A 13,864-nucleotide genomic window follows, 5' to 3' on the forward strand; every position below is an offset into this window, starting at 1 on the left:
TCCAAAGAGACTCGCGACACCTGAGGGGTGTTTCTTTTACCGTCAGCGTACACTGGGGCTTGTCTGTGGTAGTGTTGACAAACTAGCGCACCAACAACTAAGATGGCTTGAATCGGTGGTAGTGTGGAGTAACTAGCGCCCCAACAATTAAGCTGAGAAGTCTTAGTGGTAGTGTGGAAAAACTGGCGCCCCAACAATTAAGCTGGCAGTCTCAGTGGTAGTGTGGAAAAACTGGCGCCCCAACAATTAAGCTGAGAAGTCTTAGTGGTAGTGTGGAAAAACTAGCGCCCCAACAATTAAGCTGGGAAGTCTCAGTGGTAGTGTGGAAAAACTAGCGCCCCAACAATTAAGCTGGGAAGTCTCAGTGGTAGTGTGGAAAAACTAGCGCCCCAACAATTAAGCTGGGAAGTCTCAGTGGTAGTGTGGAAAAACTAGCGCCCCAACAATTAAGCTGAGAAGTCTCAGTGGTAGTGTGGAAAAACTAGCGCCCCAACAATTAAGCTGGGAAGTCTCAGTGGTAGTGTGGAAAAACTAGCGCCCCAACAATTAAGCTGGGAAGTCTCAGTGGTAGTGTGGAAAAACTAGCGCCCCAACAATTAAACTGGGAAATCTCAGTGGTAGTGTGGAAAAACTAGCGCCCTAACAATTAAGCTGAGAAGTCTCAGTGGTAGTGTGGAAAAACTAGAGCCCCAACAATTAAGCTGGGAAGTCTTATTGGTAGTGTGGAAAAACTAGCGCCCCAACAATTAAGCTGGGAAGTCTATGTGGTAGTGTGGACAAACTAGCGCCCCAACAACTAACATCCAAGAAATAAAGTGCAGACAGTGTTTACATTCGATTACCACTGTTCTATAAAACAAGGCATACGTCTCAAATACACGATTGACAGTGTGATATATATATATATATATATATATATATATATATATATATATATATATATATATATATATATATATATATATATATATATAGGGGGGACAAAAAAAATGCGGGCGGCCCTTTTTTCAGGTTCCGCCACTAATTTGAACTGAACATACAGTAGATACGTGTTTCGTTTGATATTTTCAAAGCAAAATAAAAACTATTAAAATAATTAATTTATTTGTATTAGAAATGTTAATCTGCCTTATATTCCTAAAAACGAAAAAAAAACGTGTATAAAATTAGACATCGGTTATAATAATAAAGTTTTCGAAAATAAAAAATTTAAAAGTTATATATTGGATAACCAAATAGAAATGTGTTGCCTTTAAATACAATTCTATTGGAATATTATAATTTACATACATTCAAGAAAAAAAAGGTTTGGTTATTATTAGTAGTAAAAACAGCCATAACATTCACATAGACTAAAAATTACGATTATTAAAATCTAATGAAAATATTTTGTCTTTAAAATGTGGGTTCTTTTTTTTCTGTATCCAATATATCTGTTTTTATGTATTCTAAAAAAATAATGTCAACATATAAGTGGAATACATATATCTTAAATTACTGGATAAATCTCACACATGAAGTTTTAATATTTAATAGAATGTTAGTTGCTTCAACGAATATATATTTTTATATGAATAAATAAAACGAAATTCAGAAACACCTATTTGTAATTTATTGTAGCATTTTAGTTTTAGGAAGAGATATAGCTTTCTTTGTATGTTCAATAATTTTCATAAAACATTTGTTTTAAGTCACTGAATATAATAGACACATAGATTCATCATATACTACATGCGAGTTGTTTTAATGAATATATGTTTTTAATATGAATGGATAAAATGAAATCAAGTAGCACCTTCTATTTCTTTTGATATGGCACCAATTCAGATTTAGGAAGGATTATAGGTACAAAATTTGAGCACGTGCTATCATGGCCCCAGTAGCGTATGATGTTAAAATAACCTTTGACTTGATACAGTAGTTTTTGTTCGTCGGATTCAGTGTTTGTGTTCTGTCCAAAAATTAACAGCTTTTGTCTATAAGTAAGAGCTCCGTGTAGCTTCCTATGTATTGTCCACAATTTGATCACATATTTGAAAGAAACTGTGCTTCCTGATAAACAAATAGACCACAAATTTCCATTGGTTTGTAAAACGTAAGTATTGTTGTCATCACTGAAACTTATTATCTGTTCTGCTGGTCCATTCAACTGTTCTAATTCTGTTAATTCCTCGGTTAGAATGTCCAGCTGATGAACGCGTGTTTTCTCTTCTCCATTGACGGTTACTGAACAAAAAATCAGAATTTTTCTCTGATAAATTAAAGCATGTTTCACAATTAAACTTTCAGGTAATTCGGTAAAATCTTCAACTTCTGTGTTAAACTTTTTCCTGGTTATTGTATATATTGTATTATTCGCTTTGTTCAAAGCAAATATAAACTCCTCGTAGGGAATTAAAATTAACTGACAACCTTCTATTTCAGTTATGTTGTTCCAACAACCGTCGCTTAAAGCAAAGAGAGTGCTGTTTTCCTTGAATTCGTCTTCGGCTCCAACCATGTATAAATCTGAGTCGAACACAACAAATGCTGCATTCACAATATTATTCGATGCACACTTGTAAAGTTCTTCACTAGCTGCAGTTACGATGTAAATTGTGCTATTATCAATACACACAATACCACAGTGTTCAAATTCACTACAGGCACGATGTATAGCTGCTGTTGGCCACTGTCCTTGTTTATGTGTTGTGGTATGCAAAACAGCTTTTCCTAATATATCTTTTGCCTCGGTATTATCGAGTATTAGCCGATGTTTTAAAAAATGCATCAAGAGTGGGCTGGTTACAAGACACGTCCTCACAGACTTCAACAGAGTTGTCAATAGTTCGATTCTTTTATTTTCATTTGCCTTTACTCTAGTGCCGGCTGAAGCGTGCATACCATCGAGACCAATTCCATTTGCAGAATTATGTTGCAAGTTATTCATACCAGAATAAGCTTCATCGTTTATTTCAGTATAGCAGTTTTCAGGAAAATACTCAACCCACTTCATCACCGTCGACAGAACTATGTCCTCGGAACTCACCTTTAGATCATGGGAGCCAATTAACTCATTGAAGTCATTGAATTCAAGGTCCATTAAAACATCTGTTCCACTAACTTCATCGAATTTTTCCAGCAGAAATGTTTTCCGAATATCTAAAACTTTTTTGGAGTTTAAACTTTTGGCCGTTTTAAAAATGACCTCAAAGTTTTCAAGCGCGATAACTTCGCAAGCAAAATCCTCGCAGTTCTGCACAATAAAATCTACCTGTAGTTGATCCGCTGCTTGCCATACTTCTATAAAATTGTCCGACCTTAAATCAACCTCTCCAGTGTACAAAGACTTTAAAATAAATTGAAACGTTGGAGCTGACATCCCACTTAGAGTTACACAACCCTCTTTCTCTTCCTTCATATTTGATCTAAAAAGTGCTCTGAAGAAATGTGAGGACGCTGCCAGAATAACACGGTGACATCGAAAGTTTTCATCTTCCACCTTTACAATATAATCTAACAATTCATTTTCTTCAAGGAGGTTGTCTGTGTTTTCTACAATAGTTTGTGAGTTTTTGAATTTTTTGCTCATCGTTATCTTTTACAATAGAGATCTACGCCTATGGAAAATATAAGGATTATATTAATCACAGTAATCAAAACAATAATACCAAACTGTTTAAATGATTATTTTATTTAAGCAGGGGTCTCCAAACTTTTCAGTCCGAGGGCCGCTTTAACTATCAAATTTCAGTTCGGGGACCAGTTTCTTCCAGGCATGTCTTTGATTTTTCTAGGCAAAGTTCCTCAGCCAACAAAAAAATCTAAGCGGGCCGGATGAGAGGACCTCGCGGGCCGCATTCGGCCCGCGGGCCGTAGTTTGGAGACCCCTGTATTAAAGGATATTAAAAGAAAACGTACTAGTTATTGGTTGTAGCATGATATTGTCTTTAAATGATTTTTTTTATACAAGGAGTATTTAAAAACTCGTACTACTTATTGGTTTAAGCAGGATATTTTTTTTTTACTGGCATGGGAACATCATTTAAATTATAGTAACCAGTAACCAGTGGCGTAGCGAGGTCGGGTGTCACCCGGTGCGGCACTTAATGGTGTCACCCCCCAGAGGCGTAGCGACCCTTCCCGGGGACAAACTTTCAAATTTTCGATTTGCACCCCCCCCCCCCCTCAAACTTTCGATTTGCACCCCCCCCCCCTCAAGTTTTCGATTTGCACCCCCCCTCAAACTTTCGATTTCCACCCCTCCCCCTCAAGTTTTTTTCTATATATTTTGCTATTTTTGCCTTGGTGTCACCCCCCTAAATGGTGACACCTGGTGCGGTCCGCCCCTGCCAGTAACTTTTAAAGATTTTTACAATTCTCTTACATAAGGCCCTGATCCACTAGAACCAAATTCTATTCCAACATTATAGTATACGTTTTATCTTTCTTAACAAGCAACAGTTTTTGTTTAATTGATTCATGGCAAATTTTAAAGTTTTCCTATTCTATTTCAAACATTTAAAATAGATTAGGGTTAGTATTGGAGTTTGTTCCAGCACCAAGTTCAGGGCTAGTCTTATGGGAGCTGTTATTTTGAGGTAGAAATAAGCAGAGGCGTAGCGAGGGGTGGGGAGGGTGTGCGGACCGCAATGGGTGACACCATATAGGGGGGGGGGGGGGTGACACCAAGGCAAAAATTAGCAAAATATATAGAGAAAAACTTGAGGGGGGTGAAAATCGAAAATTTGAAAGTTTGTTCCGGGAAGGGTTGCTACGCCTCTGGGGGTGACACCATTAAGTGCCGCACCTGGTGACACCCGACCTCGCTACGCCACTGGAAATAAGATCTGTAAAATCAATAGCTGTTAGGCCAAAGCCCAGCATAGTTAATGGTGTCTACTGGTCTACACTCTCGACACGGACTTGAAAATATTTGTATATATAAAAATAAGTACTTAACATGATTGTTTTTTTCTTTGGTTTTCTTTTTTACTATTTCGATGATTAAATTATAAATTATAATTTAAAAACCTTAAACACAAAATACGAACCTAAATAAAAGATTTTTTTTATCTTAGCCACATAATAACAAATAAAAACAATTGAACTAACCAATCGTGAACCAAGATTTGTTTGGATTCTTAAAACAAATTTACTACAAAAACCAAAAATGCCACACATTAAAACATTATTTGTAATGTCATGTGTTAAATCCTAATCTTTACAAAATAGAGCTGGATAAATTGATAATAATAAATATTTAATTATCAATCATCTATGCTGTAAGATGCTATCGTTTGCAACCTATAATGTTCTCTAAGTTTACCTTAATATTATATTCAATGCAGGTAAAAATGTAAATAGAATTCTAATGTTGATGTTTTCATGAAGTTTATCTGTACAATCTAGACTCGACAATTGATGGTAAAATAAGTTTCAATTTTGTTTGAATGTAAACAATGTAAATTGCTGCAACAGCGTCGGTGCGATCAGAAAAATGCGGTTCAATGTTGAAATATTACTTTTGTGGTGTGCAAAAAGTAATATTACACAAATTAATATCTGGAGATAGCGGGGTCGGGTAGGAGAGTGTATGATTGTTAACTCCAAAAGATGTGGGTTCGGATCCCCAGTAGATCACGCTCGTTAGCGGGGGGGGGGGGGGACGAGGACGACAACAGAAGCCCTTCTAGGGGAGATAACTAAAATGTTAAGCAACTACTGTATTTTTCTTAAGAGAGGAAAAACGATGGAATAAAGTATAGGAAAAAATTAAGTCAGAGTCAACGAGCGATTTTACCTCATGGAGTAAAAGAGTAGTGTTAATTCGAAATAAGGAGTATTCCATTCATCATGTGAACATTTATATTAAAGGAGATAACACAGAGCATGCTATACAACAACTCCGTATGTTATGTTATGAAACAACTTCATTGGCCAACATACAATATATAACAATCTAGAAAAGAAATACCGCCCCCCCCCCCCCCTCACACGATTTCGGAACAGAAAATTGAATTGCAAAATCGGTTGTTTTATAGTTTGAATTTAATTAAGAACATATAATTGAGCGTTAGACTGCTAACCCAAATATCTCGAGTTCGGGTCCCTGACTAAAGTCTTAACACATCCCTGAGTCTAACACATCCCTGAGTTCACCCAACTCTGATGGGTACCCAAACTTACGTTGGGGAAAGTAAAGGCGACTGAGCATAGTACTGACCACACTATCACTTCATATGTTATGGTTACATAAACAGGTGAACGCTACTTCACCAGCCTTCAAGTTCAAGAGGGTACTTTTCTTCTCACTAATTTTTTTTAAATAGTAGGATAGTAATTATCTTTTTATTTAGGCCTATTTCATGCAAATACTGTGGTTAAAACGCTAGAAAATCTTGACCTCTGATCCCGTGCTTGGGTCTGTAAGATATCCACTCAGCTCACATGAGAACTAACTAACCTTAGGGAAACAAAGGCGTCGAGGCATAGTTCCGACCACATTATCCCCGGTGTCATTGAAGCAGATAGGGGTCGGCGTGGTCGAGTCGGTAAAGCTCATGGTTGCTAAACAGTAGTTTCAAGTTTGAACCCTCGGGCAGATGAGGCTCGTTAGCTGGGGACAGCCGTTCTTCTAGGAGAGACAACTCCAAAATTAATCAACTGCTGCCTTGTGGGTGTTCTTGGTTGGACAAAGGCTATGGAAGCAAATCCAAAAAGAAAAGCAGGCTGAAATCGGAGTCAATGGCCTCAATGGCGCATAACCAGTTGACACGTTATCCTTAATTGTGATGGAGGCGTGGTCGAGTCGGCAAAAAGCTCTTAGTTGATAAATTCGAAACAAAAGTCTCGAATTCAAACCCTCTGGCAGATAAGGCTCGATCCTTTCCACACTAAAAATTAAGAACGAAGAAGAAGAAGAAACATAATTTAGTATTTAAAATACAGATCCAGATCACCACTAAACTCATTCTAACACACACAAAAATAAATTATTTAATACCTACACAGCAATGAGTGGTGTATACTATAAGCACAGTCTCCAGTATAGGGCTGGTAAGTAGGTCACCAACCAGTTCTATGGCTCATGCAGGTTTTATTGAGCCGTAGAACTAGTTGGTGGCCTACTTACCAGCCCTATAAATTAAAAGCCTCCATCATATAAAAGAAAATTGGATTCACGAGCGTTCGATTTGAGAATATCATTTTCACTGTGTAGGGGAAATAAACGTGAATTAATGTTATTTGCAGATCAAAGGAGACAAAATGTTTTTCTTACTGTAGGGGAGATAATTCAAAACAAAGTAGACTCGCCGATAGAAAAATACAAAAGGAAGTTGAAAATTATTTAAATATATTGTTCCTTGATGTGTTTAGACAACAAAATTCATGTGTTTCAGAAGTTTTGAAATTAGCATGACGTTTAATTAAAACATACATTTTAATGTTCTATAACCGGATCCTAAACATTGTTCTTTTATTTTATTACTTTCTTCAAAAATTAAACAACTGTTGCATAATCAGTGTTGCTTTGATTCTCGCGATTAGGGCGATTTTATTTGTATTCTATATTATACATTTTATTATTACTGATTTAAATGTTTAAAACAATTAAATTAATAAAAATAAAAATAAAAAAAAATCTACCCCCTCCTCTTTCCCCCTCTATCCACTTTACCCCCAGGCATGATAACCCCACAATCCCTTTAACTGTTCCAACGACCCCACCACCCACCGCAACATCAATATCCAGAACTTATTTAAAGTTCTAAATCTTGTCTCTTTCCCCTCGTCTTTCACACTGCAACCTTTTGAAAACTCAATGCGACCACTACAACACCCTTTCAACTAGTTAACTTAAGTTGTTTCCCTACATAGAAAATGCTTCACTGTCCCATTGACCCTCTCTGAAAAATTTCCTTTCCTCTCCCCACCCAGACTTCTGACACTTTCTTTTGACCTTCACCCCTTTTACTGTCATCCTTTGCAATTTTTTTTATATAATCAAATACATGACATCATGTAAATATTCATTATGTACAATTGCAAAACCTTTCGTATTCATTTGGTGTTCAAAATTATGTTAAAAAATAAATTTGATGTTGATGTACTTGTTTTAATTGCAAATAAAAGTATTAAAAAAATATATATATATATTATACATTTTATAACATAGTAATGGTCGAAATATAAAAAAGTGGTTGGCCAAAGACTGAGAAGGCTTGGTTGCAGATTTACTTGTTTATATACCCTGTCTTAGTAGTTGTAACTGCACTAAGTACAACATAAATGCCTCCATAAACAATACCAACATTATTTCTCAGCCGTCCAGAGTAGACCTACTAAATTTTTTTCTATATTTTTCTATGATTTTTTTATTTTACTTTATTTTTAAAGCAGAATACTGTATTCTACTCTAATTCATTATATTTTATACTATTACACTATATATATAATTCTCTTCTGGGAGCCGTTAGAAAACAAGCTGCAAGCGCGCCTTACAGTCCCCTCTCTTCCTCTCTATCGCTATCACCCCCCCCCCCCCCACCCCCATCCCCTCACATGGTCTGGTGAGCTGTGGTTCACGCTTTTTACATTTTACAATCATAGAGACGGGTTTGGTGACGGCTATTAGGGGCAGATAATTTAGTTTGAAACGATTTTAAACTTAAAGGAGGTAACTAAGAGGAGGCTGCTTTCACGTGGGGGGGGGGGGGGGGGGTTAGTGTTTTTAAGCAAATATTTTCAGTGGCAGCATTGGTACTGTCGAATTCACAAATTATAAATTACTGAAAAGTAGAAAAAAAAAAACTAAATAGCGGCGTATGATACGCCGCGGGTCGGCTCGTTCTATTATATTTTAATCAAATTTTTCACTGGATTGTACTATGCTCCAGTGGCGTAGCGAGGTCGAGTGTAACTCGGTGCGGTACTTAATGGTGTCACCCCCCGACCCTTCCCGGGGACAAACTATCAATTTTCGATTTGCATCCCCCCCCCCCCCTCAAACCTTCGATTTGCACTACCCTCAATCTTTCGATTTGCACCCCCCACCCCCCTCAAACTTTCGACTTGCACCTCTTAAAACACTATTTAACACTCGAATTAATCACTTAATTAAGTGGAATTATCATTTTTTCTGTATATTTTTTGCTATTTTTTGCCATGGTGTCACCCCCCCCCCCCCTAAATGGTGTCACCCGGTGCGGTCCGCACCCCCCCCCCCCCCCTCCCCTCGCTACACTCCTTATATGCTCTACCATATTCTACTACTTACTACTACTACTTACTATTCAATTCTACTAATCTATTACATTCTACTTTACCTCTTCCACTCTATTTCACTTTCTTTACTCCGTTTTAATACATGTATTGTGTGATGTAGTTTATGGTGTTTTGGGGGGAAATGGTGTATAGGGTGTTATATAAGTTTTAGGATGTGGCTGTGGATGTAGTGGGTCAGATGTGTGTGTTGTGTTGTGTGAGACATTGAAATGTGGGGGTGTGGGGGGGTGTGGGTTGTGTTGTGTGATACATTGAAATGTGGGTTTTGGGAGTGTGTGTGTTGTGTTGTGTGAGACATTGAAATGTTGGTTGTGGGGGTGTGGGGGTTGTGGAGGTGTGAGGGTTGTGCTGTATGAGACATTAAAATGTGGGTAGTGGGTGTGTGTGTGTGTTGTGTTGTGTGAGACACAGAAATGTGGGTTTTGGGGTGTGGGGGTTGTGTTGTGTGAGACATAGAAATGTTGGTTGTGGAGTGTGGGGGTGTGTGGGTTGTTTATTGTGAGCCATTGAAATGTTGGTTGTTGGGGTGTGTGGGTTGTGTTGTGTGAGACATTGTAATGTTGGTTGTGGGGTGTGGGGGGTTGTGGAGGTGTGTGGGTTGTGTTGTGTGAGACATCGAAATGTTGGTTGTGGTGTGTGGGGTTGTAGGGGTGTGTGGGTTGTGTTGTACGAGACATTGAAATGTTGGTTATGTGAGTGTGTGAGTAGTGGGGGTGTGGGTGTTGTGGGGGTGTGGGGGTTGTGCTGTGTGAGACATTGAAATGTTGGTTGTGGGGTGTGGGGGTTGTGGGGGTGTGTGGGTTATGTTGTGCGAGACATCAAAATTGTTATGTGAGTGTGTGAGTAGTTGGGGTGTGGGTGTTGTGGGGGTGTGGGGGTTGTGCTGTGTGAGACATTGAAATGTGAGTTTGGGGGGTGTGTGGGTTGTGTTGTGTGAGACATTGAAATGTGGGTTGAGGGGGTGTGTGGGTTGTGGGGGTGTGTGGGTTGTGGGGGTGTGTGGGTTAGGGGGTGTGGGGGTTGTGGTGTGTGAGACATTGAAATGTGGGTTGTGAGGGATGTGCTGTGTGAGGCATTGAAATGTGGGTTGTGGGGGTGTGAGGGTTGTGGGGGTGTGTGGGTTGTGGGGGTGTGTGGGTTAGGGGGTGTGGGGGTTGTGGTGTGTGAGACATTGAAATGTGGGTTGTGAGGGATGTGCTGTGTGAGACATTGAAATGTGGGTTGAGGGGGTGTGTGGGTAGTGCTTTGTGAGACATTGAAATGTTGGTTGTGGAGGTGTGAGGGTTGTGGGGGTGTGTGGGTTGTGGGGGTGTGTGGGTTGTGGGGGTGTGTGGGTTGTGGGGGTGTGTGGGTTAGGGGGTGTGGGGGTTGTGGTGTGTGAGACATTGAAATGTGGGTTGTGAGGGATGTGCTGTGTGAGACATTAAAATGTGGGTTGTGGGGGTGTGAGGGTTGTGGGGGTGTGTGGGTTGTGGGGGTGTGGGGGTTGTGGGGGTGTGGGGGTTGTGCTGTGTGAGACATTGAAATGTGGGTTGAGGGGGCGTGTGGGTTGTGATGTGTGAGACATTGAAATGTGGGTTGTGGGGGTGTGTGGGTTGTGGGGGTGTGTGGGTTGTGGGGGCTGTGTGGGATGTGCTGTGTGAGACATTGATATGTGGGTTGTGGGGGTGTGTGGGTTGTGGGGGTGTGTGGGTTGTGGGGGCTGTGTGGGATGTGCTGTGTGAGACATTGAAATGTGGGTTGTGGGGGTGTGTGGGTTGTGGGGGCTGTGTGGGATGTGCTGTGTGAGACATTGAAATGTTGGTTATGTGAGTGTGTGAGTAGTGGGGGTGTGGGTGTTGTGGGGGTGTGGGGGTTGTGCTGTGTGAGACATTGAAATGTTGGTTGTGGGGTGTGGGGGTTATGTTGTGCGAGACATCAAAATGGTTGTTATGTGAGTGTGTGAGTAGTTGGGGTGTGGGTGTTGTGGGGGTGTGGGGGTTGTGCTGTGTGAGACATTGAAATGTGGGTTTGGGGGGTGTGTGGGTTGTGTTGTGTGAGACATTGAAATGTGGATTGTGGGGACTGTGTGGGTTGTGATGTGTGAGACATTGAAATGTGGGTTGTGGGGGTGTGTGGGTTGTGGGGTGTGTGGGTTGTGGGGGCTGTGTGGGATGTGCTGTGTGAGACATTGATATGTGGGTTGGGGGGGGGGTGTGGGTTGTGGGGGTGTGGGGGTTGTGGGGGCTGTGTGGGATGTGCTGTGTGAGACATTGATATGTGGGTTGTGGGGGTGTTTGGGTTGTGGGGGTGTGGGGGTTGTGGGGGTGTGTGGGTTAGGGGGTGTGGGGGTTGTGGTGTGTGAGACATTGAAATGTGGGTTGTGAGGGTTGTGCTTTGAGAGACATTGAAATGTTGGTTGTGGGGGTGTGTGGGTTGTGCTTTGAGAGACATTGAAATGTTGGTTGTGGGGGTGTGAGGGTTGTGGGGGTGTGTGGGTTGTGAGGGTGTGTGGGTTAGGGGGTGTGGGGGTTGTGGTGTGTGAGACATTGAAATGTGGGTTGTGGGGGTGTGTGGGTTGTGGGGGTGTGTGGGTTGTGGGGGCTGTGTGGGATGTGCTGTGTGAGACATTGAAATGTGGGTTGTGGGGGTGTGTGGGTTGTGGGGGTGTGTGGGTTGTGGGGGTGTGTGGGTTGTGGGGGTGTGTGGGTTGTGGGGGCTGTGTGGGATGTGGGGGCTGTGTGGGATGTGCTGTGTGAGACATTGATATGTGGGTTGTGGGGGTGTGTGGGTTGTGGGGGTGTGTGGGTTGTGGGGGCTGTGTGGGATGTGCTGTGTGAGACATTGATATGTGGGTTGTGGGGGTGTGTGGGTTGTGGGGGTAGGGGGTTGTGGGGGTGTGTGTAACACAGTTACGCAATATTTCATCACCATGTGTCTTGCGCACGATCGGGAAAAGATAAATTTTTTTTTAGACATGAATTGTTTATTGGGGTGAGACTGCTACATTTTTGCTATTGTTTAAAATGCACCCCATATATAAAAAGATTTTACAAACATTTAAGATCAAAAACACATATTTTTATGCAACAAAAAAAAAAATACGATGTTACATTGTGGTCTACATAAGTGATGCTTATGTAAGGTAGCATCAACATAACTCAATATAACCTACTTTTAAATTTGATACATTATAACAACAATCTTTCCTTTAAATATCGTTTGAAAAATCAGTCAGATTGGCTATCCACACAATTAATGTGAATATATTAGCAGTAAATGTCACAGAAAGATTCAACCAATCCCAGTAAAGGTGAGAGGTCACTGAGGTATGTCAGTTCACAAGATCTAATTGCACTTGTACAAAATGAAGAATATTTGGCTTTACTTTTATATTGATAAGGTAAAGATGAGTAAACTATTTTAGATAATGAGACTCAATTTATAGGTTTATTAGCGTCTTTTATTAATTTTTTTTTTTTAGAAGTATATAGATTGTGCAAAGTGTAAAAACAATTTTAATGTATTATTAAAATCAAGATTTATTTTTCTTTGTTTTCTTTGATGTGGAAGGTTTTAACATTGCTTAAGATCGTGGTTCCAATGCTCTGATACCCTTCTCCAAATCCTTTTTTTAACTTGGCAGCTTCTAATAGACACGCCTTTTTTTTTGGTGCTATCTGTAGGCGACCCTTTTTTATAACTCCTTTAGGTTTGCCATGCTTTTCTTTGTTTTTGCCTGGTACTTGAAGTTTTGAGGCCTTGTATTTTCCTTGTGCCATGTAGCTTCATGTGTGCAAGCCATTAAAATCTATATATATAATTCTCTTCTCGGAGACGCTAGAAAACAAGCTGTAAACGCGCTCCCTACCACCCCCACCCCTACATGGTCTGGTGAGCTGTGGTTCACTCTAAATGTTTACAAGCAGAGCCGGGTTTAGTGACGACTATTAGGGGCAGATAATTTAGTTTGAAACGATTTTAAAAGTAGGTGGGGGGGGGTAACTCAGTGGAGTTTACTTTAACGGAGGAGGGGTGGAAGGAGGGGGGGGGGTTATCGTCCTTAACGAGCTACTTATAGTGTTTTAAAGAAATATTTTCAGTGGCAGCGTTGGTACTGTCGAATTCACAAATTATGAATTACTAAGAGTAGAAAATAAAACAAATAATTAGCGGCGTATGATATTTTTTTTTTTTTTTTTTTTTTAAATACTTTTATTTGCAATTAAAACAAGTACACGGCTCGTATGTATAAAATACCGATTTGATTACGTATTTTGCGCTGGGGTCTAAAATATATTAACGCATAAGTCAAATTAGTTATTAATATATTGAATACCTCAGTCTAATTATAAATATGTAATTGTAAGTTATTAAAAGTGTTATTATTAATAAAAATTATTATCAAAAATGTAAGTTTACTAATACAACGTTTTGTTGTTGTTGTTTTTTTTTTTGTTAGTTATTTATTACAGCACTTGTTTCATATGTTTTAGTTATGTCCCTTTAGTGAATAGGCTGATGTGTGCATTTGCCGTTAAGAAACTGACTATGAACCAGACGAAGGAGCACGGACTTGTATGGTATGTACAGGGCCGGCGCTACCTATACGGCAAAC

General features: G+C 39.9%; 1 protein-coding gene across 1 annotated transcript; it reads right to left on the bottom strand.

Moving 5' to 3' along the window:
* Nucleotides 1-1,482: 1,482 nt before the first annotated feature.
* Nucleotides 1,483-5,397, bottom strand: LOC131952738 (uncharacterized). The gene is made up of 2 exons (XM_059315558.1): nt 5,309-5,397; nt 1,483-3,599 (listed from the first exon to the last, which is right to left on the bottom strand). Exon 2 carries the CDS (start codon nt 3,569-3,571, stop codon nt 1,799-1,801), a length of 1,773 nt encoding a protein of 590 aa, XP_059171541.1. The 5' UTR covers nt 3,572-3,599; nt 5,309-5,397; the 3' UTR covers nt 1,483-1,798.
* Between the last annotated feature and the right edge of the window lie 8,467 nt (nt 5,398-13,864).

The sequence above is a fragment of the Physella acuta genome, unplaced genomic scaffold (genome assembly GCF_028476545.2).
Source record: "Physella acuta isolate Inbredline_101_S28 unplaced genomic scaffold, ASM2847654v3 ptg000073l, whole genome shotgun sequence".
In the NCBI taxonomy this organism is placed as follows: domain Eukaryota; kingdom Metazoa; phylum Mollusca; class Gastropoda; family Physidae; genus Physella; species Physella acuta.

Excerpts from the sequence above, each read along its gene's own strand:
- LOC131952738 (XM_059315558.1), bottom strand. The coding sequence starts at position 3,571 with ATGAGCAAAAAATTCAAAAACTCACAAACTATTGTAGAAAACACAGAC.